Source organism: Myodes glareolus, chromosome 9 (assembly GCF_982192425.1).
Source record: "Myodes glareolus chromosome 9, mMyoGla1.1, whole genome shotgun sequence".
NCBI classification, from domain to species: Eukaryota; Metazoa; Chordata; class Mammalia; order Rodentia; family Cricetidae; genus Myodes; species Myodes glareolus.
In genome coordinates, this window is record NC_142034.1 from 59,191,352 (window position 1) to 59,215,055 (window position 23,704).

Sequence of the window (23,704 nt, forward strand, 5' to 3'; positions counted from 1 at the left end):
CACACTGGCACATTTGGGGGTAGCGTACTTACTTTGGGGTGGCATGTCTTTATCCGTACAGCAGCACGGTTTATAAATTGATTCACACCTGAGAAAGAAGATAGATTTATTGATCATGGGGGCGAGCGATCATCAGTCTTCACTGTTCATTCATAAGACAATGTGACAGGTCACAATAAGACACCACAGGCTGTGAGGGTCTGGCAGAGAAGAGAGGACAGTCCAAGAAACGCTGTAGAGTGCCAGCATCCTGTTCTGTCTGGACATGGACCCTTCTCCTGTCTCATATAGGTAACGAGGATCTGCATCCTCCCAGCAAATAGCAACCCAGCCTACCCTCTCCATCAGCAGAGTCCATCAGCGCTGGTGAGAACCTTGAAAATTATCCCATCTCATCTGAAGATGTTCACCGTGGTGGTGGCTTTCCTTTTGGTTGTGTCATGAGCAATAGCACAGCAGTTGTGTGGCAGATCCTAAGTAGTCCAGAAATAATGACACACACGAGGCCATGTGTAGGTTCTGTTCAGACTCTACACTATTTCTCATGAGGACCATGTGTGCCTGCAGGGTGTAGAGAGCCTCCCTGGATCCAGCCCCCATGGATCTTGAGGAGTGACTGATGATTTGTTGGTCTCTGATCAAAGTGTCAAGGGCACAGGTAAGGGAAGATCACATCTAGATGGTGGCGCTCTTCTCCTTTGACTCAATTAGTCCCACATTCCTGTTTGCAGGATCCCAGGGCAGGCTTTCCCAGGGAAAATCTGCCAGTCACACCAATATGCACTGGGCATTTATCATCTTCTGTGTCATAGGGCTGCATCCTGAAGACCTGGATTTACAAGCCTCTTCCCATTGACCTTAACCAGAAGTTTATTTTTACAGCTGTGCCCAGAGTCACGGGCCAGAAAGAGACCTTGGCAAGTCTTTGAGTCTGTCCTCACACAGGAAGGAGGAACTTCAGCCCTGCCCGGGGCACTGTTCTTCAGGAATCAGGGAACATGCTGATCCGCTCTGTCACTCTCTAGCTGCGATGACACTTCGGCTTCACAAGGAAATGAGAACTTGAGCAGAGGGATGGCATGGCCAGGGATGGAGCCTTTTGAACTCCATTCTGTGGCTCTGTGCTGGTGATTATATGTGTTCGGATAACTGAGGTAGTGGTTGTAAGAAAGAGCACAGAGGTGCCTCTGTGTGGCCTTGATCACACAGCTGGTCTTGGTCCTCCAGTGAGTCCCTGGTTCGATCATCACAGTTGTAGAATGATGCAGGATTTTTCTCTCATATCCTAGGCTGGACATCCAAGCTCAAGATGCCAGCCGGGCTGTTGCCTCTGTGCCCCCTCTCCCAGCTTGTGGGTGGAGTCTTCTCAGGCTCCAGTGTAGTCTTTCTCTGTGCCCATCTGTCCCTGTCTCCTCTTTTGTAAGGACTCCAGTATCAGTGGATCAAGCTGCCCCCTAGCCCTGCTCTTAATCACGTCTTTAAAGATGCTGCCTCCTAATATATTGTCATTCTGAGGTACAGTTTAGTTGTGGGGTATGACTTAACCCTTGGTGACAGCGTTTCAGTAACACCAGCAGTATATACACACCATTGGGGAGAAAGGACGTTCTTCCCACCCTCTCTAACATAAATGGAGAGTGCATAAACAGTCTGAGAGGTGTCTTAGATGCCCACAAGGGCTAGGAGAGGACTTGGTTGGTAAAGTGATAGTGAACACGTGACCATGATAGCCTGAGTTTGCATTCTTAGCCCCCACATGGAAAAGGAAGAGCAATACACACCTATAATCCCAGTGCTGGACAGAAAGAGGCTGGAGGATCTCTGGGGCTTGCTGGCCATCTCGCACAATGAGCGAGAGACACTGTCTCAAAGCGTACAGGGTGAGCGATAGAGGAGCACATCCAGTGTTGACCTCTGCCTCCTACGCATGTACACACACACACCCATATACACATATGCAAACACACAAATGTACACACGCATACACAAACCTGTGTACATGCCTATGCTACACACAAAATATATGCACACATAAGAAGAAATACAAGAGCTTACAAGGAAGGTTAGTGGTAAAATGTGTGCTTGTTGTGTGTAAACAAGGCCGTGGGTTCAACCTCAGTTTCACATTAAATGAACAAACAAAAGAAACATAATTATTTGGAGAATGGAAGAAATATGTGCCTAATAATTTAGTATAATAAATGTCAGGGTATTTGAGGCTTAGACATCTTCCCTCTGAGAAAAAGATATTAATCCAGGATTGGAAAACACTCCCAAGAAAGGCGCTTGCTGTCCGGCGCTCTCAGAGAACAATAAAGAGCTTGTAGGATTTAGATTAGAGACTTAAGGTAATGTTCAGGTATTTTAGACACTGCGTGACAATTCCCATTTTAGAACTAGGTTTTGGGGAAATGATACAGTACTTTAAAGTTTCAGTTTACAAATTTAGTCCTTTGTTTAATACCAGTGACATGAAGGTGTGTTATTTGTAAGTTGATTTGTTTACTAACTTATCACACCCGTGGTGTAAGCTGTTCTTTTGGTATTTTTTTTTCTGCATGCTTATTTTTTTTTTAACAGTGACATCCCTGTCCGCACACACACATGCCAGATTGGCAGTCACCATCTCTGCTGTTCCTCGTGTGGACGGGTACTGTGGGTACATTCTTGTCCTTGCATTCCTGTTCCTCCACCTGTCAGGCCACTGTTTGCTCTACCTTGCCATTGACACTCTGTAACCGTGGGACCTGTCCCTGTTCCTGGCTCCTGGCCGCCTCTGTCATTCACAGCACAATATACACACTGTTCGTGGTAGAGGAATTGGGAGTTTGAAAGCAGCGGAGGTCTGGCGGTTACCATGGCACGTACCTTAATCTGCCTTTTCTGCATATGCATATGTGGACTTTTTTTAAAAGGAGATCTATTTATTTTTATTTTCTGTATCTGAATGTTTGGCCTACTTGTATGTATGTGGACTGCTAGCATGTCTGGTACCTGCAGAGACCAGGAGGTATCCGCTCCCTTGGAACTGAAGTTACAGATGGTTGTGAGCCACCGTGTGCATGCTGGGAAGTCTGTCTTAGTTAGGGTGACTATCACTGTGCTGAAACACAATTACCAAAGCAACTTGGGGAGGAAAAGGACTCGTTCAGCTTGTGCTTCCACTTCACAGTTCGTCATCAAGGGAAGTCTGGACAGGAACTCAAGTGAGGCAGGAACCAGGGGACAGGAGCAGGCGCAGAGGCCATGGAAGGATGCTGCTTACTGGCTTGCCCCCCACATCTTGCTCAGCTAGCTAATTCAAGACCACCAGCCCAGGGATGGCCTCACCTACAATGGCACGGTGGGGTGGGGTGGGGTGGGGTAGGCCCTCCCTATCGATCCTTAACTAAGAAAATGCCTGATAGCTGGATCTTATGAAGGCATTTTCTTAATTCAGAGTTTCTCTTCTCAGAAGACTTTAGCTTGTGTCAAGTTGACATATCTTGACAGCCATCACAGAACCAAACCTTGATCATCTGAGAGAGCAGTAAGTTATCTTGACTGCTGAGGCATCTCTCCAGCCCCTCTGCCTTTTCGTATATATGCTGGTGTGCCACCTTCCATATTAAAATGCTTTCCACAGCTTTCCATGTGAAAGAAATGACATTAAATTTTACCACTTAACTAGAATACAAGTTCATGCATTTAAGCTGTCCATTTTAGGGTCTTTAAGTGACCAGACCTTTGTCCCCAGGCCTTCCCATTGAGTTTAGTTCCTCTCCATACCTCAAATGACATGCGTATCCTGCTGCTGGCTTGCATATACCCATCATACATACATACATATAAGCAGACACATGGCCACACACATGGACATGAACACACATGCATGTGCACACACATTCGTGCACACACACACACACACACACACACACACACACACACTTTAGCATCATTTGCTTCTTGCCAGCAATTCTCTTACGCCACCCATAGACTTTTCACGCTCATTGCTTAAATAATGTGTGATATTTTTTTCACTCCTATTTAAACCTACCCAGGATGACCTAGTTTCTCTTGACAGGATTTAGTGAGCTATGGTAATTGGGAGTCCTTCCACTCACCCCGACCCTCACTACACCTTTCTTTGTTCAGCTATTTCTCTCCCACTCTCCCTCTCTCCTTTTCTCCTCCCCTTCCCTTCCTCTTTCTCTCTCTTTTTTTTAAAAATATTTTTTATATTTTAAAAACAGATGGTTGCTATTCATTCTATCCTGGGATAGTCATGATTATGTCTTCAATACATCATCTATACATTCCTTCTTGAAGCCTTGAGTCAGTTAGAACTGGGTGTGGTGGAATGTGCCTATAATCCCAACACTTAGGAGGCTGAGGCTGGCTTATCTGAAGTTCTAGGTCAGCTTGTTTACATAGCAAGATGCTGTCCAAAAGAACAAGCCAATGAAGCCATGTAATGTTACCCACTGTCTACATGTCTAACAGGATCCCATCTCATTCTGTTTGGCAGGATAGCTGATATTAGACCATGGTTTCTATTGCAGGACTTCTCAGTACCTTTGATGTTTCAGTACAACTCTGTTAAATGGGGAAATCACATCCAGTCTTTCCTTAACTCATATCTCCACAGAATCTCTTTCCTCCACAGTGTCTTGGGGAGCTGTTCTTTCCTGGAAACTATTTGGGTTATCATTGTGACCAACCACTTCCAAATATGTATGACACTGTGACAATCAAGGTTTCCGTGGGTGGCATCACTTGTTCTTCTGGACTTATGAATAGATCAGAGCACCCGTTTTGGATCAGTTTGCCTGGTTCCTGCTTTGATTTTAGTCTGTTGAGCGTGAAATTAAAAAAAATCAAAAAGTCATGACTGGTACCCAATGTCACTTATACAGTGCTTGTCACCATGGTGATTCATCTGTTGGACGTGGTGGAGAGGGCTTGGGCTGGGTATCAAGTGATGTTTGTCTTTCATGTAAGAAGTTGAGGCTGAGACCCAGCCTTTACACAGCTAGGGCCTCTTTGCTGGGGCACAGCAGCACTGTCCTTGGCTACCTGGCCCTCATCTCTTCCAATTCCCATGGGCCTTTTCCTCAAGCCCTCAGGCATGCTCCACAATTCTTAAAAGCCCATCTGACCTTCACATTAGTTTCTCAGCCCCAGCTTCTAGGAACAGACTGGAGCAGAGTGTCTCTAGCAAAGGGGCTTTCCTGCTGTGCTGTCCTAGCTGCACAGCTCCAGGTCTTGGTCCTGATGCTTTCCCTTAGTCTGCCTGATGCTAGCTAGAGTCATCACTATGGGCAGCTGCCAGTGCTGCCAGCAAGCCAGCTGTATTGCTCTCCTGGGCAGGGACTGTGATGGCGCAAGATGAGGCTCTGCTAGCATGGGTCCTAGGTGACCTCTGTGACCCTTTGCTTCCGAATGCAGTGTCCCTCTAGTGCTTAGTGTGCTGACAACCAGTCCAGAGCTCTTGGTGTCAAGTAGGCACAGAAGGTTGGCATTCCCTGACATGGCTGGCCCTCTAGCTCCCGGCCTTTGGAATCTAGCCTCTCTGCAGAAGCCTCCAGCGGTGTCTCCTTGATATTGCTGCTGTGTTTTCTTCCATATCTACCGCAATAGTGGTTTAATGATGGCACAGCTTCATTCTCTGTGCCTTCTCCTAAATATGGCTGTCAGAAGTGGGGAAGAAAAGACAGCTTAACCTATCCTGTGATTGGCCCTAATGCTGCAGCGCCAGGAGCCAGCTGAGCAGAGCTGGCTGAGCAATGTGCAGCAAATTGCCTACATCACCCAGAGAAGGATGTTCGCTAATCAGAATACACTCTTTGCTTCATTCAGGCCGATCGCAACAGGCCCTCTGCTGGCAACCAGGAGAACTGCTACTACTCAGGAAGTAGACATGAATTATCTGGACATAAATAATTTTAAAAAAATTAAAAAAAGTCTGACCCAAGCTGTTTTAATTCCTGTGACTGTGATAAGGCCTTCAGGAGCTGGAATTATGCCCTGGCAGCAAGCTTCTGTGAAAGTTTCTTGGGGCAAGCTTGGAGTGTGCAGAGCAACCATGCTGCCATGAGGGCAGTCTGACTGGTTGCTTGGCTGATGGCGTTAGTCGGATGGGAGTAAGTCAAACACTGTTTATTAAATAACTCCTTTCCTCTCTTTACCCCCTTGCTGATCTTAGATGACAGTGCATCTGCCATCCATCAATCAGAGTGGGTCCCTTCCTTGGTGGGTATCCAGTGGCCACGTCAGTCTGATTAGTCAATATCTCTGATGAACATAGCTAGAAAAATTCTCAAAAAATGCTTACACACTAAGTTCAGGAACACAGCAAAAGACTAGCCACCGTCATCAGGGTGACTTCATCCCAGAGATGCAAAGATGACTTAACACAATTAAATCGGTTATCTTTCAATAGCGTTATTTAGTCTCCATGAGTTTGTATACTTTCTATGTTTTCTATTGCTGTTGAAATCCATATTACTTATCTATGGTCTCATAGAATATAGGATGTGATTCAAATTTTCTAATATTTGTTGAGGTTTGATTTACTTCCTAAGATGTGGTCAGTTTGGGAGAAATTTACATCCACTGCTGAGAAGAATGTATGTGTTCCCGTGTTTGGATAGACCATTCTGAAGTTGTCTGTGAAGTCCACTTGGGTAATTATGTCATATAAGGCGAGAGTTGCTCTGTTTTGCTTTGTTTTGTTTCTTCCAGGTTACCCTGGCTTTTATAGTCTTTGCTGAAAGATCATCTATTATTCTGATGAGTCTACATTTATGTTTGAGTTGATCTTTTTCTCTTGCAGCTGCCAGTATCCTTTCTTTGTTCTGTACATTTAGTAATTTGACAATTATATAACATGGAAAGTTTTATTTTATCCTATTTGATGTACTATATACCTCTTGAATAGTTACAGACATCTCTTTCGTTAGATTGTGAATTTGTTCTTCTATTGAGCCAAGGCTTCCTCTTTACCTATATTCAGATTTGGTCTTTTTTATAGTGTCCTGGACTTTCTGTATGTTCTCTCTCCCCCCTGTAACATGAGGGGCCAGCTTGTTGGGGTATCTGTTCCCGCCCGGTACCCCACAGCTGGTAAGTCCCAGAGAAAATCAATCACACAGAGATCTCTATAAGTTATAAAGCTGATTGGCCCATTAGGTCAGGCTACTTATTAGTCCTTGTAACTTATATTAATCCATTATCATTCTCTATGTTAGCCATATGGCTTGGTACCTCTTTCAGCTGTCAGCTCACATGTTGTTGCCTCTTCGGTGGTCTGTGCAGGAGTGGCAGAGGGAGTTTCCTCCTCCCTAGCCTTATCCTATTCTCATTGTCCCGCCTCTACTTCCTGCTGGTTGACCCGCCTATACTTCCTGCCTGGCCAATCAGCGTTTTATTAAAATACATGATTGACAGAATACAGACAATTCTCCCACACCATTTCCCTATTTTTTTTAACAAAGAAAAATACCCATAGTCCATTTGTTGGGAATGTGGGCATAGTATTTCAGGCTACTTCCTGCTGATTGGGGGCGCTGATGATCTTATGGGAACCTAAAGAAAATTTAGAGTTATAATCAAGTCCTGACTGGAGGATCCTGTGAGTCTTGATCATCTCAGGCAGCAGTCTTGAATCTGTTCTGGATGTAGAACTCTGTCATCTGGGCCATCTGTTCCTATCGGAGATTTCTCAGGTGGTCTTTCTTTTTTGAACCTGATTTTTCTTAACTCAGAATGAATCCACAGCCTCTCATTTTCTGTGGAAACAAAAGCAAAATCTCTTCTCCAAAGTAACATACCTTTTGACTTCAATTTTGAAGCCAAGGTATTTTCAACATACCTATCTTGGATTAATTCCACAGCATTTATAAGCAAATGTCTTTTGGCGACTGTTGCTCCTTCCTCAGCATTCAAACAATTAAAAGAGAGCATAATAGCATACAGTATCAAGATTCTCTGTGTATTTTCCATATTTATGCGGCTTTATTTCAACCTCTATTTCTTTTATTTTTACTTTTAACTTTTGGCTTTTTGAGACAGGTTCTCTGTATATATCTTTGTCCTGGAATAACTCTGTAGACCAGGCTGTCCTTGAACTCACAGAGATCCTCTGTCTCTGCCACCCCAGTGCTGGGCTCAAAGGTGTATGCTACCACACCTTGAACTCACAGAGATCTGTCTGTCTCTGCCTCCCAGGCATTGGGATTAAAGGTGTGTGCTACCACACCTTGAACTCACAGAGATATGTCTGTCTCTGCCTCCCTGGCATTGGGATTAAAGGTGTGTGCTACCACACTTTGAAGTCACAGAGGTCAACTACCTCTGCCCCTTAAAGTCTGAGTTCAATTTACCTCTGCCTCCGAAGTGTTGGGATTAAAGGTGTGTACCACCACACCCAACTACTCTCTTTCTTTCTTTACTTTAAGAACTTTAACTTTTAGCCTGCATATATTTTTAACACACTGTAAACCATTTAGAGGTTTTCTTCAACTTCGAATCTTTCTTTTACTATATATCTCTCTTTTTCTGACTACAGGAGTCTTTAAGGAGAGGATGAAAGCCGTGGCTTTGATGGCTAAATCCAGCCCATTCCTTAGCTTTCCAGCCTCAAGGCAGAGGTACCGCTGGAGCCATTTTTATTACCACCACTCTGTGGCGGTTCAAGGTCCCTGTCAGCAAGCAAGCTGCAGCATTCTGCTCACAGACCACACTCAGTCGGACTGCCTGCCTGAAAGAGTCAGAGTTTGACCTGACAGGACGACCCAGAAAGCCGGCATTTTAAAACAGTGCCGCTTTTTTCCTGCTACGACTGAAAACCCGAAAAGCATGCATTCAGCTTTTCATCAACACCGTTTAAGTGTTTTGTGGCAGGACCTCTTAAAAAGAGCTGCAAAGTTTTGCAGCTAAAGCTGAATCAGGAAGCCTCTCTTAAATGAGAGCGCTTGCCTCTAGTGAGCAGAGCCCACCCAAGAGAGTGCTGCTACCAAGAAACCATGATTTACTCTATTCTTTCCCAAGCTTTCTCAAGCTTTCTGTGGATTCAGTTATCCACGTCTGGGCGCCATATGTAACATGTGGCACATGCCGGTAGGATTTGCTGAAGAAGCCAGAGAGAGAGAGGAGGACAACCGCTGCTTTTTTTTAAAGAGAGAGAGAGACCACGCCCCAATGGGCTGGTAACTCAGTAGCGATTGGCTGAAGGAGTGGAAGGAGCTCCCACAGCACCCCCCCCCACCGTATTTGTTTATCATTTTCTTTGATGACATGACTTTTTTCTCTACCTTATCTTTAAGACCTGACATTCTTTCCTCTACTTGGGTCAATCTATTGTTAATGTTTTCCTCTGAATTTTTTGGCTTTTATTCCTGAATTCTTCATTTCATGTTTTATTTTATTTTATTTTGGAGTTTAGGGTTTCTTTAGAAATTTTATCTTTTTGCTAAATTTTATTTTCATATATTGAATTGTTTTTATTATTCCATTCAATGGTTTGGGGTTTGTTTGCCTGCTTGCTTGCTTTGGATTTTTTTTTTTTTGAGACAGGGTTTCTGTGTGTAACAGCTCAAGCTGTTCTGGAACTCTCTTTGTAGACCAGGCTGACCTCAAAATTCACAGAGATGAATCTGCCTCTGCCTCTTGAGTGCTGGGAGAAAGCATGTGCCTCCCCATGACTTCAACTGTGTTTTTATGGTATTCATTTCAGCCTTTATTCATATCCTTCTTGAATTCTTTGAACATATTACTGCTGATTTGAAATCATCATCTCAGTTACTTTGCTCAGGCTGTATTCATATTGTGGACACCTATTGTCTTGGTCATTTATGTTGTTTGTTTTTGCAATGACACCTTGGAGTCTAGTTAGGTTGTTGGCAGTGTTTCTTTGTATGAAAGTTTTATCTTCCAGTTTTTGAGTTTGGTACTCTTATTTCCTGCTTATTCTTACTTGTTAGGTTGTAGACCAGTTGTATGTAACACTAAATGCTTGTAACACTAAGTCCATAGGGCTTAGGGTTCAGTCTTGGGGCAATTCAGTGTTGATGTTTGAATATAAGGTATCAGACTAGGTGACATCTCTAATCCAAGGACCAGAGCTTCTGTAGAGTCAGAAGATTCTAAGGGACTCTCTAGGAGTCTGGGGGAGTGTTCAGGACTTTTCTTCAGGCAGCAGGTATGGGTGGAATGGCAGCTAACATCTTAGAATGGGAATGTTTGTCCTGCTGGTAAACACAGGATATAATGACCTCAGGCAGGCTGAAGATGTGAATGGAGTTGGTGACACATGTCTGGGGTCCCTATGTAGAGAGGAAAGGTCACTTGGTGATGAGCACTTTCTTTGTTAGGGTTTCTTATTGCTGTGAACAGACACCATGGCCTTGGCAGCTCTTATAAAGGAAAAACATTTAATTGGGGGTAACTTACATTTTCAAAGACTTAGTCCATAATCATCTTGGTGTCCATGCAGAAATGGGGCTAGAGAAGTAACCAAATGTTCTACATCTTGACTTACAAGCAACAGGAAGTAAACTGAGACACTAGGCATAACTTGAGCCTATATGAGACCTCAAAGCCTGCCTCCACAGTGACACACTTCCTCCAACAACAAGACAATATCTACTCCAACAAAGCCACACTTCCCAATAGTGCCATTCCCTTTGGGGTCCATTTTCTTTCAAACCACTACATTCCACTCCTGGCCCACAAAGGCTTGTAGCCATATCATAATGTATTTGGTTTAACTTCAAAGTCTCTAGCAGTCTTGTTATTTAACTTATTTAAAAGCCTAAAGTCCATAGTCTCTCCTGAGACTCATGCAATATCTTAGCTGTAATCTCCTGTAAAATCAAAGTCAAAAAGCATATCACATACTTTCAATATATGATGGCACATGGTATACATTACCATTCCAAAATGTAGGGAAGGGAGCCTAGTGAGGAAATACTGGACCAAAGCAAAACTAAGAACCAACTGGGCAAACTCCAGTTTCTGCATCTCCATCTCTGATGTCAAAGTGCTATTCAGATCTTCAACTCCTTTCTGCTTTATTGACTACATACTTCTTTCTCTTGGGTTGGTTCTGCTCCTGTTAGCAGCTCTCCTCAGCAGGTATCCCATGGCTCTGGCATCAACATCTTGGAGTCTCTATGGCAACTCAGGCTTCACCTTCACAGTTTTATAAAATGGCCTCTTTAGGCCTCTATTCAAGGACACATGCCTGGTCTTAATAGCTTTCCTTAGTCACAGAGGCAAATTCTAAAGCCTCTTTCTTCTATCCTTAAAGCCAGAACCACATGGCTGAAGCTGCCAAGTTCTGCTGCTTGCTGGAACTGGAGCATGAACCCTTGTTCAATTATATCTTCCCTAGCTTTCTGTTTTCCATGGTTTCTTTCACTGCCTAAGCTTGGCTGTTCTGGGATTTTCTCTGTAGACCAGGCTGGCCTCAAACTCAGAGATATGCCAGCCTCTGCCTTCTCAGTGCTGGGATTAAAGGCCTGTATCACCACAACTGGCTCTAAGCTTTTCTTTAATTTCTTTTCACAAGTTGGAAATCTAGGTGGGTGGGATCTTGCCTTGAGGTGACCACTCTCTTTTATTTCATTTCTTATTCTGCTTATCTCCTTGAACACAGGATTTAACTCCATTCCTGATGCTCCTTTTCTCCTCAAATTGTTCTACATCTTGTGCTTTTTCTCTTGCTCAGCTTGCTCCTTTTTACTGTAAATCTTCATTAGGTTTACTACTAATAACCACATGGCAGAGTGGGGTAATTTGAGATTTCCTCTGCCAATGGAATTAATCCAAAACTGTTTGGTTTAGCTTCATGCAGACTCTTTGGACAAGGGCAAAAGGTAGCCACAGTTCTTACCAGTATATCGCAAGAACAATCTCTCGGCAACATATTGAAAGTCTCCTCTGAAACCTCTTGAGCCAGCAGCCTCCCACAGTTCAAATCACTTTAGCACCACTGTTGTCCATGCTCCTACTATTATGATGCATTAAACATCACTTAGAGTATTCAACTGCTTTGCTAATCCATAGCCCCAAGGTCCATATTCCTTCGAATAAAAGCATGATCAGGCCTATCACAGCAATACCCCAGTCCCTGCTACCAACTTCTGTCTTAGTTAGGGTTTCTATTGTTGTGAAGAGACACCATGGCCATGGCAACTCTTATAAAGGAAAAACATTTAATTGGGGTGGCTTACCTTTTACAGAAGTTTTTTATAGTGGCATGCAGGCAGGCATGGTGCTGGAGAAGTAGCTGCCAAATGTCCTATATCTTGACTTGCAGGCAACAGGAAGTAAACTGAGACACTGTGTGTGGCTTGAACATATATGAGACCTCAAAGCCTGCCTCTACAGTGACACACTTCCTCTAATAAGGCCATACCTACTCCAATAAAGCCACGCCTCCTAATAGTTCCACTCCCTTTGGGGATCATTTTCTTTCAAACTATCACAGACACTTAGTTCTCATTTAGTCTTCAGGGTCTAATGGAGTTGGTTGTGTGGGTCCTGGGCGCTTAACTAGAAAGGGGATGATGCCAGAGGGCAGGCTGTGGGGATGAGTGGAGTTGTGGTGTGAATCTCGACTCCCTGCATGGGGAGAGAAGTCCCAGGAGAGCTGGAAAACAAGTGTAAGGCATTTGGCTTTCAAGCATCTGTGGGAATAGCACAGGTGGAATTGACAGCAGGAGTCTAGTCCCTGGGCACAGGGTTGAGGGTTAGCTGAAGGCATGGGCAGAGTTCACAGTGTGTGTCTTAGGTCCCTAACTATAGAGGAGGCCTGGAGGGCTGCTGCAGGAAAGGGTGGAATGTGTAGTCTAAGTCCTCATGTGAAGGGATGTGGAGGTTGGACTACAGGGCTGTGGAATTGACCTTATGTGTCTAGGGTCTCTACCTGGAGTCAGGATGGAGTGTAAACAGTGGGGATGGGTAGAATTGGGCACCTGGAGTCTTCATCTGGAAATGAGGTCCTGGAGGGTGGTTTGCTCTGATGGGTGGATTTGGCCGTGTAAATCTAGGATCCTTACCAGGGATATGGGCAGAGGTGTATTGTGAGGCTGAGTGGAGTCGGCAGCATATGTATAGTACCTACCTGGAGGGACTTGAGAGTGTGGGCACAGGACACTCAGTTCTTAGGCATCCTCATTGGGGTGTGTGGAACTGATGATGAGAATATGAGGTACCTGCTGGAGCCAGGGACCTCCAGGTACATCATGAAGATCTGTGAAATTATTTTTAGAAATCCTTATTAATATTTAAAAAAAATGTTTTGTATGTGTATGTATGAGTGTGGTATATTCACACACATGTCTCCCTGTGCAGTGGTGGGTGTGGGGTTTCCTGCTATATTTATCATGAGCTACTATTTCTTTGAGAGAAAGTCACTGAACCCATAGCTGGTGTCCTATAAGAAGAGTGGTCCCCTACTTCAGGTCCTCCCAGCACTAGGGTTATATGAGCACGCAGCCATGCCCAGCTTCTTATTGAAGCTGCTGGAATATAAACTCAAGTCTTCATGCTTATATAGTAAGTGTTCTTACCCACATAGCTATCTTCTTGGTTCTCTCATGAAGAGTTTTTACTTATTTTTAAAATTAAAAACTATTCTTTGAAAGTTTCCTATATATTTATAATGCATTTTGATTATATTAAGCCTCCATTCACCCTTTTTTAAATCTTCCTACTTACTCTGGAACTTTTCCCATCCCCAGCTGTCCTTTAGTCTTTATGACATAGTGAGTTTGGTTAAGGTTGCTTTTATGTGCATGGTTGTGGTGCAATTTACTGGATGTAGGCAATGTACCCATGGCTATACCCCTAAAGAAAAGGCTCCCTTGTACCAGAAACCATTAACTGCCTGCAGCTCCTCAACTAGGTTTTGGTGGTTGTATGGAGCCCTCCCTGAGTCACATGGGTATGTTGATGTGCACTCTTCTGCAGGTAACTATGGTTACTGTGAGTTCCTGAGTGTAGTAGCCATGTCATATCCAGAAGATGTATAAGTGGGTGGGGATCCAGATCTTTCTCTTTGGGTCTGGCAGCTAACAGCCACTTATGCTCAGGCCTTTGCACCACTGTGAGTCTCTATATTAATCATTTCCCACTGAAAAAAGATGCTGCTCTGGCCGGGGCTGAGAGTAGCACTAAGCTATGGGTACAAACACAAATACTTAGAAGGCAGTTTGACAGCGTGTTCATGTAGTGAAACAACAGTAGAAGGATCAGTCGCCAACCCCGCCATGGGCTTTCAATCAGGTTTACCGTACCAGGCATGAGTTCTCTTCTGTGGAGGGGGCCTTAGATATAACCAAGCAGAGGTATTACCTCCGGTATTAGTAAGGACTCGCTAAAGGAACAGAGCTGATAGAGTGAATTATATACATTGGCTTACAAGATGTGGTCTGGGAAGTCCCACAATGGCTATCTTTTATTAGATAGAGGCCAAGAATCTGGTTCTTTCCGTGAGGCCAGATGTGTCAGCATTCCCAATCTAGTGCAGAAGACCTGGAAAATTCCTGGAGAGCTCCTGGTCTTCAGTCTCCATCAGAAGCCTGGAGAAGCCGGTTCTAACCAGCTTCAGGATGGATGACATTGTAAGTGAGAGTGAGGGCAGGAAGGCAAAGAGCAAATTTCCTTCTTCCATGTCCTTTGATCTAAACTGCCCTCAGCAGGTCCTATCCATGTTTAGGGTGGGTCTTCCCACTTTAATAACACGAAAAGCAAAGTTCTTACAAGAGTATCCAGTAATCTGTGCATTAGTTAATTCCAGATCCTGTCAAATCGGCAATCTGGATTAACTCTTACACCTCCAATAACATCCATGCCACTGTCACCCCAGTGGGTGCATTACGCCTGCAAGGTCCACTGCAGGGTAGGGTCACTGGTGACTTTTATCCCGCAGTAGCTCACATAGCGTATTTTAGTCTTGAAAGCTAGTAACCAGGGAGAAAATTTCCAGGCCAGTTCCAGTTTGACTTTTCTATGTCTTGCAACTGAGGAGTCTAGAAACAAGGCTTTACCATCTCCTTATGTCAGTCAACCAAGGAAAACAGCAAAAGCCTGCATTGTTTAGGAGGCTCCTGGAGCCTCAGTCTTAGTTACTGTTCCCTTGCTGTGAAGTGCTGCGCCTTGATCAAGGCAACTGCTAGAAAAGAAAGCATTTAGCTGGAGGTTTGCTTCCAGTTTGGGGTGTTACTCCACGATGATTCTGTCGGGAAGCAGACAGGCATGATACTGAGCGGTGAGTAAGAGCTTTATATCCTGATCTATGTGCACGAGGTAGAGGCTGGGCCTGGTGTAAGCTGACCCCCAGTGCCACACCTTCTCCACCAAGACCAGGACATACTTCCTAATCCTTCCCAAGCAGTTCCACTACCTGGGGAGCCAAATATTTAAGCATATGAACCTGAGGCCCCTAAGAGAGACATACGTGGATCTAAACTACATGGGACCCCGAGTAAATTGGGAGCATGGGGACCATGGGAGAGGGTAGAAGGGGAGGAGAGAGATAGGGAGGAGAGCCAAGAAAATATATAGCTCCATAAAAACAATAAAAAATACAAAAAAAAAACCAAGTAGTGGGTTTTCATATAGTTTTTCAGAAATCCTTAACTTTGGTTGCCCCCATTTCCTTCAGTCCTTACTGTCCCCAGTCTCTTCCTTCACCTTCCTCTCTCCCATCTCCTTCACATCCCCCTAAACCTTTCTATCCCAACAATCACATCTGTTCTACTGTCATCTTTGCCCTCGTTAAGTTTTTTGATATCTTTGCCTCATCTCTAATGTTTTTCCATAAGTGTATTGATGATCTTTTAGGTTTAATTTCTTTGCTACATTAAATGAATTTTGAAGTTAGGTTTTCTGAGCATTTCCCAATTCCATTAGTTTCATTATACTGACTTTATATCTAACCTGCTTTTCCAGATAGATTATATAATCATTTCTTTATGGTGTTTAAGTTTACTTTAAACCAATTTAACTTAAAATATGTCTATTTAGATATTTCCATTTCAGTTTTTAAAATCTATTGTAAGAACAGACATGCCTATATTCCCCTAGTAGTAAAACAGGAGCGTCAGAACTCAAGGTCATCCTTGCCCACATTGAGGGTGCAACTCAAAAAGCAAGTAAATAAATAATTATATAAATCTTTGGTTTCCATTGTGCACCGTTGGATAAAGGAATCTGTCTGCTTATCAATTACATAAGAATACTTTTAACATTCTGCCAGGAATAAGGTATAGAACTACTTTTTAAAAGCCAAGGATTTTCCTTTTTGTATTTTTCATGAATATGCATTAGATTGTGTTAAATAGTTCCCATTTATGAAATAGTCTTGGTTTTGACATTTAATTAAGCAGTATGATTAATTACACTGGAAGATTCCTGAGGTTAAACTCTGTGTGCCTTCTGACAGCTAATCTAACTTGCTTGCAGTGTGCCTGATTATGTTACAGTGTCATTACCTAGATAAAATCCATATTTTTCCTTGTATTGCCCTTTTCCAGTTTGGGAACTATTATTTAAATGAGAAATGTCCCCCACCGGCTCCTGAGTTTGAACACTTGTCGCCCAACTTGGTGTTATTTGGGGAGGGCGTGGAGCCTTCAGGAGGTGGGACAGGCCTTCAGGTTTTAATGCCAGGCTCCCACCTCCTGTCTGTGCTGTTTCCTGACCGCAGCTCCTGTGAGCAGCTGCCTCACACTCCCAGCTCCCTGCCTTCCTTGTCATGCAGTTGGGATATAATAGCAGTAACTAATATGGGAATGAACTGATGCTTGTTTTGATTCTTTTGCTATTATTATTGAAATAGTTTGTGAGCCATTTTAAAGACAGCTTGGCCTTCTGTTTTCCTTTGGGAAAGATGTGTAGCTGCTGTCCAAATGGCTTCCCGAGTTGGTAGGACTGCCCGTGCTTTCTATTGACTCTTGAGTCAGTTTTAGCTTACTTTTCTTTTTCTAAGCTTTGGTCCAGTTTGTCTGAATTTGTCAGTTTTGTCACTCCAGAGTCTCATTTATCTTTTAACATTTGTGACATCTGTGTGTGTTCTACCTTCTTTTCTGTCCTTTCTCTCATTTTTCTTTCTCGCGTGAATCTGGTAAAGATTTGCTTTTTCGTGAGTCCCTTTGAAGAGTTCGGTTACGTGAGTTTTTCCAATCTAATTTCTTCTTCTTTGCTGTTGTTTATGTTTGAGTAGCGTTGCATCTCATAAGATAAGCCGCTGAGAGTGTGCACGTGAAGTGCCACTTTGCTGATATGATTAATGTATTTTGTTTCTTAATCCTAAATATTTTAATTTTTTAAAACACAAATTATTTTAGACTTATGTGCTATTTAGAGGTGTTTCCAAATTTGCAGTTCAGGGGGAAGCAGGATGGACAGGGCTTGTGTCACAGGCTGGCTTCCAGCTTCCTTGGGTAGCTGAGGATAACCTTGGGCTTTGTGCGTGCAAGCCAAACACGCTAGTAACTGAACTACAGCCCAAGCAAATGTGTTTCCTTTCTCATCTCATCTTGCTCTTTATCACAATATAAAGTTTTGGGGTGGAGAACATTGCCTGGCTTTCACATCTCTTGAGAAGTGTTTCACGGGCTCATCAGCTGGGGTGTCTGGAAACAAATTCTTACGCTCATGAGCAGAGCTCCGGCTCTTTACCTCCAGAGATTATATATGACTGTCAGATACATCCTGTTGCTTTATGGTTTCAAGCCCCCTGTCTCTTCCCTGTCTCTCTGTAATAGAACGGTGATGCCTGTTGTTATCCCGAAATGTTTAGACCTTCCCAAAGTTTTATCAGGCCTGACTTGTTTATTTTCTGATCCTTAGAAGTGAATTATAATTTTTTATCATTGCATTGCAATCTTCTCTCCTAAAGTCAATATGATTAATTAAAAATAGCTGGAGAGGCAGCTCAGAAAGAACATACTTGTCTAGCATGGCTGAAACCTCAACTCCCATCTGCAGCTCTGCAGATAAACAGCAAAGGGAAATTTGCTTGCTGTTTCTTTCCTAAGTCTGATATTTTAGAAGTGACTTTGTGTGTGTGTGTGTTGTTGTGTTGTTGTTGTTGCTGTTATTGTTGTTGTTTTCCTCTTTCTTCTCAAGTTTCTTCTTCCTGTTAGATCTTTTCTGAATAGCACTGAGCTATCTTTGAGCTAGATTTTTTTTTTTGTAATTTTATTAAATTATAAAAAGTTTCCATTTACGCCCCTCCTCCCAACGCCCTCCCACTCCCCCCCTCCCTCTCCTCCTCCCTCCTTGTCCCCTAGGGAAGTCAGGGTCTCCTGCCCTGTGGGAAGTCCAAGTTCCTCCCCCCTCACTCCAGGTCCAGGAAGGTGAGCATCTGGGAGGGTTGATGGAAGGGGAGAGGGTTAGAGAGAAGGGAGTAGGGGAGGAATGGAGAAAGCTCGGTTGACCGGGATGGGGGGAAGGGAGGAAGAATGAATGTGGGATCAGGGAAGAATATATTTCAACTAAGGGAGTCATATTAGAGTTTACAGGAAACTTGATTATATATGGGATCCCAGGTCCAAGGAGAGATCCCCAGATTGTTCTCTGGACAGAGGAGGGGGTGCCTGAACCGGCCTTGGCCCGTGACCATACTGATGAATATTTTGCATATCACCATAGATCCCTCATCTGGCGTTGGAGCTAGATTTTTTAAAAAAAATCTAGGCTATATATCTTTGGATTCTTCTCCTAACCCCACTGTGGCAGGTGAAGGAGCTGGCTCTACCCTATACCAGCTACAGCACACAGAAGAACAGGAACTGCACCTCATACTAGAACTGACCCTGTTATGGGGGTCACAGGTGAGCCAACCTTATGGGCAGGAGATCTGACCTTGCACCACCTCCTATGCCCCCTACATCACTTAGGAGAGAGGGTACTACACTTTGCCTAGGCAAAACTCATATTGCCCTTGGCCCTGGCAATATGAATGAGGGGGACCTAGATCTGAGGGCCTCAGAGCAGGAGAACTGGCCCCCTCCCTGCTGCAGACTGCTTTGGGTGAGCTAGCTGAGACCCTGCTCTAGAGCTTATCCGGGTAGTGACGATGAGGTAGTAACCCAGTTACTACTCAGGCCCAGAACTAGAACTTTGAGTTGACCCACCCCAGCATCCACTGAATCTATGAACTGTTGGAGCATGTGAAGGGAACAAACCTACAGATCCAAAACAAAAGAATCTCCATGACACAGGACAATAATAGGATAAAAGAAAATGCAATCTTGGGCTGGAGAGATGGCTCAGCGGTTAAGAGCATTGCCTGCTCTTCCAAAGGTCCTGAGTTCAATTCCCAGCAACCACATGGTGGCTCACAACCATCTGAAATGAGATCTGATGCCCTCTTCTGGCCTGCAGGCAGACACACAGGCAAGAATATTGTATACATAATAAATAAATAAATAATTTTTAAAAAAAAGAAAATGCAATCTTTGAGTTTTTAACTGGAGTGTTTCATCCGAGTGTGTTTTCTCATATATTAGATATCACATAACATAAAACTTTTGCTTTATTTTCTATTTTCTTCACAGCTATTGTTTTCCTTTGTTTCAATGTTAAGCCTTACTTTAGTTATTTTTTGATTACGTAGCCTCTGGTAGATCTATATCCTACTTCTTCCCTAGCAGGGATGCTCTTGGATGTTCATGTGTCTCAGTTTAATTAAGAGAACCAAGATGACCACTTCAGCCTTGCTGAAGAATGATGCCAGGAACTTAGAAATTTGCCCAGTTCCTTATCCTCCTGGACTTCTGGAATATGGTCTGGTGTCACTTTCATGTTTAAAGAGATTTCTTCTTCACTTTTAAAACTTACTTTAAGTATGCTGCCTTGGTAGTATGTGAGTCTTAACTCATATGTTGATTTTGTGTAGCCATCACTGCCAACAAAATTTCAGACTTTTATCTCATAGCTGGGCAGGGAGATAGAGGCAGGCGTATCTTGGTGAGTTCAGGGCTAGCCTGGTCTCCATAGCAAGATTCAGGCCAGTCAGAGGTACAAAGGGACTCTGTCTCAAACAAAACAAAACAAAACAAACAGACAAACCTCCGAAACTTTCCCATGCTGCCCCGTCACAGGCAAACCTGCCTTAGCCCCATCCTAGGAGTTATCATCAAAGCTGTTGTTTCCAGCCTTGTAACTGAGTTTTTCCCAGAATGCTCTCTATAAGTAGAGTCATTGTCTTTGTAATCCTTTATGATTGGTTTTTGTGCATAGAGGTTATGCCTTGACCTTGAACTGAGTGTTGGCATGTGTCAGCATTCCACCCCTGTGGCTGGGTAGCATTCTTCAATAGAAATGTTCTGGAACCTCTTCTTCACCTGCTAGAGGACAGAAAGATTGTTCCCAGATTTGGAGCATTCATAGGTGTGTTCTTGTGTGTAGGATGTGTGAAGTTCATTTCTCTGACGCACCACTGCTAGGTCACATGGCAAGTGTATATTTAGTTTTTATAAGAAACTACCATTGATTCTTCACCGGCTTGAACTGTTCTGTCACGCCCATCCCCCAGCAACTTGTGAGCCTTTCATGGTCAGATTCTTTAGAGCTTGATGTGATGTGATATGTGTGTGTGTGTGTGTGTGTGTGTGTGTGTGTGTGTATGTATGTATGTGTAGTATGACTGCTATCTTTTATCTTTCTTGGTAATATTTTGCTCATTATTTTTGTCTCTTTTTTTCAGTAGCAGGGATAGAAGTCCAGGCTGAATGCCTGTCAGGCCAATGCTGTACCATTGAACTATCGCCCCAACTCTGTGCTTATTTTACTAGATTTTTTTCTTATTACTAACTTGGACAGTTCTATATATAATTTCCATATCATTCCTTTATCATGTGATGTGCAAAATATTTCTCTCTATGGGTTTCCTTTTATCTCTTAACAGGATTTTTCAGAGAGCAAAACCTTTTCATTTCACGAGAAGTCTAACGCACCAGTTCTTTTTCTTTTCTGTAGAATGCTTTCAGTGTTATCCCTTAGAACCCGCAGCTCTAATGAAGGGCACAGATCTTCCTTCCCGTACTTGAAAACTCCATATTTTTATGTTCTATTGAAACCTGTGATCTATTGTGATTAATTTGTATAGATGGTACAGAGCCAGGATCCTCACCTTTGCATATTGTGTTCCATGACAGTTTGTTCGATTCTTTCTTCTCCTTGAATAGTCTTTGTTCCTTTTTCAAGATTACTTGGTCATGAGTCTGGATCTATTTCTGGCTGGTACATTCTCTCCTTTTGCCAATGCCATCCCTCCTGATTATTTAATTTTAAAGTCTGATCATATGAGTGCTATAACTTAATTTTCTTTCTAGGGATGCAGTAGTCATTTCCCCTTTTCTGCATGTCACTGTCCGTTGTTGGAGTTGGTTTCTCTATCTCTACAGCCAGTCCTGCTGTAGCTCCAGGGTTGCGTCCCGTCTGAGGTCAGTTTGCGGAGGAATTGGTACCTTCGCTTTGTTGCGTTCTCTAGTTCACAGACATTCTATGTCTCTCCACTTGACTTAGATATTCTGTGAATTTTTTCATAAGCACTCTGTAGTTTGCTGGTGTGTTGGTTACATTTCTGTTGCTGTGATAAAACACCATGGCCAAAGCAACTTATAGCAAATTGTTTGTGCTTATGGTTCCAGAGGGTTAGAGTCCATGGTGGTGGAGCGAAGACGTGGTGGTAGGAGAAGGAAGCTGAGGGCTCACATGTTGATCTGAGAGTATGAAGCAGAGAAAGCAAAATGTCACAAGCCTTTAAGCTCTCTAACTACCTCTAGGGACATACTTCTTGTGCAAGAGCATACCTCCCAAACCTACCCAACAGTACCACCAGTGAGAATCGACGAAACATCTGAGCTATGGAGGGCATTCTACTTCAAATCACTGCATCCAGCTTTCAGGCTCTTTAGTTTTAATAAACTGACACCAAAGAATTTAATCTTTTGGAACCGCTAAGAGTATTTTCAAGGGTCTGTTACTAGTATGCGGAGAGAGTTTATGTTTGTATATTTCTCTTATTTAATGCAGTCTTGCTGAGATTCTTTTTTGCTTGGTTATGGTTTTTTGTTTTTTGAACAGGGTCTCACTATATAGTCTTGGCTGACCTACAACTCTGTGTAGATAAGACTGGCCTCAAAGTCAGAGATACACTTGCCTCTGCCTCCTTAGTGCAGAATTAAAGGTATGTGCCACCATGCCTGACTTGCTGACCTTTTTGACGAGGAGGCATCTCATTTTCTGGTCTTTTTTTTTCTGCATTGATTATGCCAGCTGCAACTAGGGACCTAACACTTGAAAGTCAAGCCACGACCAGAGTCTCTATGTTCATTGCTAGGATTCAGTACAGGTTTTGTATTTGCTGTTTATGAATTGTACAATCGAATCCTACTATTTTTGTTTGCTCTTATGGGCAAGGTTGAATGCACGGGTGTGGCAGTCTTCTTAAGAAAAAAAATAGTAGAAGTCTGTTTGTTGTCCTTGATACATGTCCAAGTCTGTGGCGGGGCACTCTGAAGAACCTTGAGCTTTCTGCTTTGCTGGCATGCTACTTAGTGTTTCTGGAAGATTCTAGAATTGTCTTTATCTTCTCCTATTAAGAGTTTCTGGTACTCTTGTCTGTGTCTCTGAAGTTGCTGGAGAAACAGTGGGATTTGTCCTTCGACTGTTCTTACCTAAGTCTGTATATCGGAATGTGTATGTATTAGCATATGTATATATAAATGTGTATTAACATGTGTACATGTGTATGTGTGTATGTTTAAATGTATGCACGCATTTGCTGACCGTTTTCTCTATCTTCCCTCTAGGGCAGAAAAGACTGAAGTTCTGAGCGAAGACCTTCTCCAGGTGGGTTGCCACTTACCTTGCCTGCCAGACCCTGAAGATATTTTCCTCTGGGATAGAGCCATTCTCTGTTTAGTTTCCATGCCTCTCCTGCTTCCCTACAAGCTGTTAGGGGTTGAAACTCTGTTGTTTCTAACAGTGCTTTCTATTTTGGCTCCCCAGAGATGCAAGCCCACATCCATGGTTTTAACCAGCTGTATATTAAAAATACTGGGGCAAACTGCTTCTGTACTGAGCATGTGCAGACTTTCCTGCCATTCCCTAAATAAGGCAGTGTTGTAGCTGTTGTCAAGGGGTTTACATTGCATAAAGCACACTGAGTAACCCAGAGTCTATTCTAGATACACCAGGGGAGGTCTGTGAGTCGTATGCAAATATGTTTGTTTAAGCATATTTGTGGCTTGATGTTTGAGGGTATCCTGTGCTAGTCTCCCTAAGTATTGACTTAGATAAGATTCTTGGGGGAAAGATTTACAGAGTATCAGGGGAGCACCCACGCTGTGGTCACCCCACCCCTGCTTCTGCTCTCCAACACGGGGCATTTTCTGCCCAGAAATCCTTGCCTTTCTGGTAACAGGTCACTGTTGTCCACTCCTGCCCTCTGTCTCACTGTACCTCCCACTGTCTGTGCAGGTAGAGAAGCGCCTAGAACTGGTGAAACAAGTGTCCCACAGCACACACAAGAAGCTCACCGCGTGTCTGCAGGGCCAGCAGGGAGCAGAGGCTGACAAGCGCTCGGTAAGTGCCCTCTGCTGAGCCCAGGCGTCTTAGATCCTGTGTCCTGGCACCCAGCATCCCCCTCCCACCCTCAGGGCAGTTGCTTGCTGAGGCTACTCTTGTGTCTGCAGCTCAA

The 23,704-nt window shown here is 43.5% G+C and overlaps 1 protein-coding gene across 6 annotated transcripts in view; it reads left to right on the plus strand.

Moving 5' to 3' along the window:
- Arhgap44 (Rho GTPase activating protein 44) overlaps positions 1–23,704 on the plus strand; it is a 176,893-nt gene that overhangs the window by 72,310 nt on the left and 80,879 nt on the right. For all 6 annotated transcript variants that reach the window (XM_087910520.1, XM_048448261.3, XM_048448259.3 and 3 more), the window contains 2 exons: positions 22,815–22,854; positions 23,485–23,589. In XM_087910520.1, coding sequence (XP_087766646.1) covers positions 22,815–22,854; positions 23,485–23,589 — 145 coding nt within the window. The remainder of the gene's footprint in view (positions 1–22,814; positions 22,855–23,484; positions 23,590–23,704) is intronic.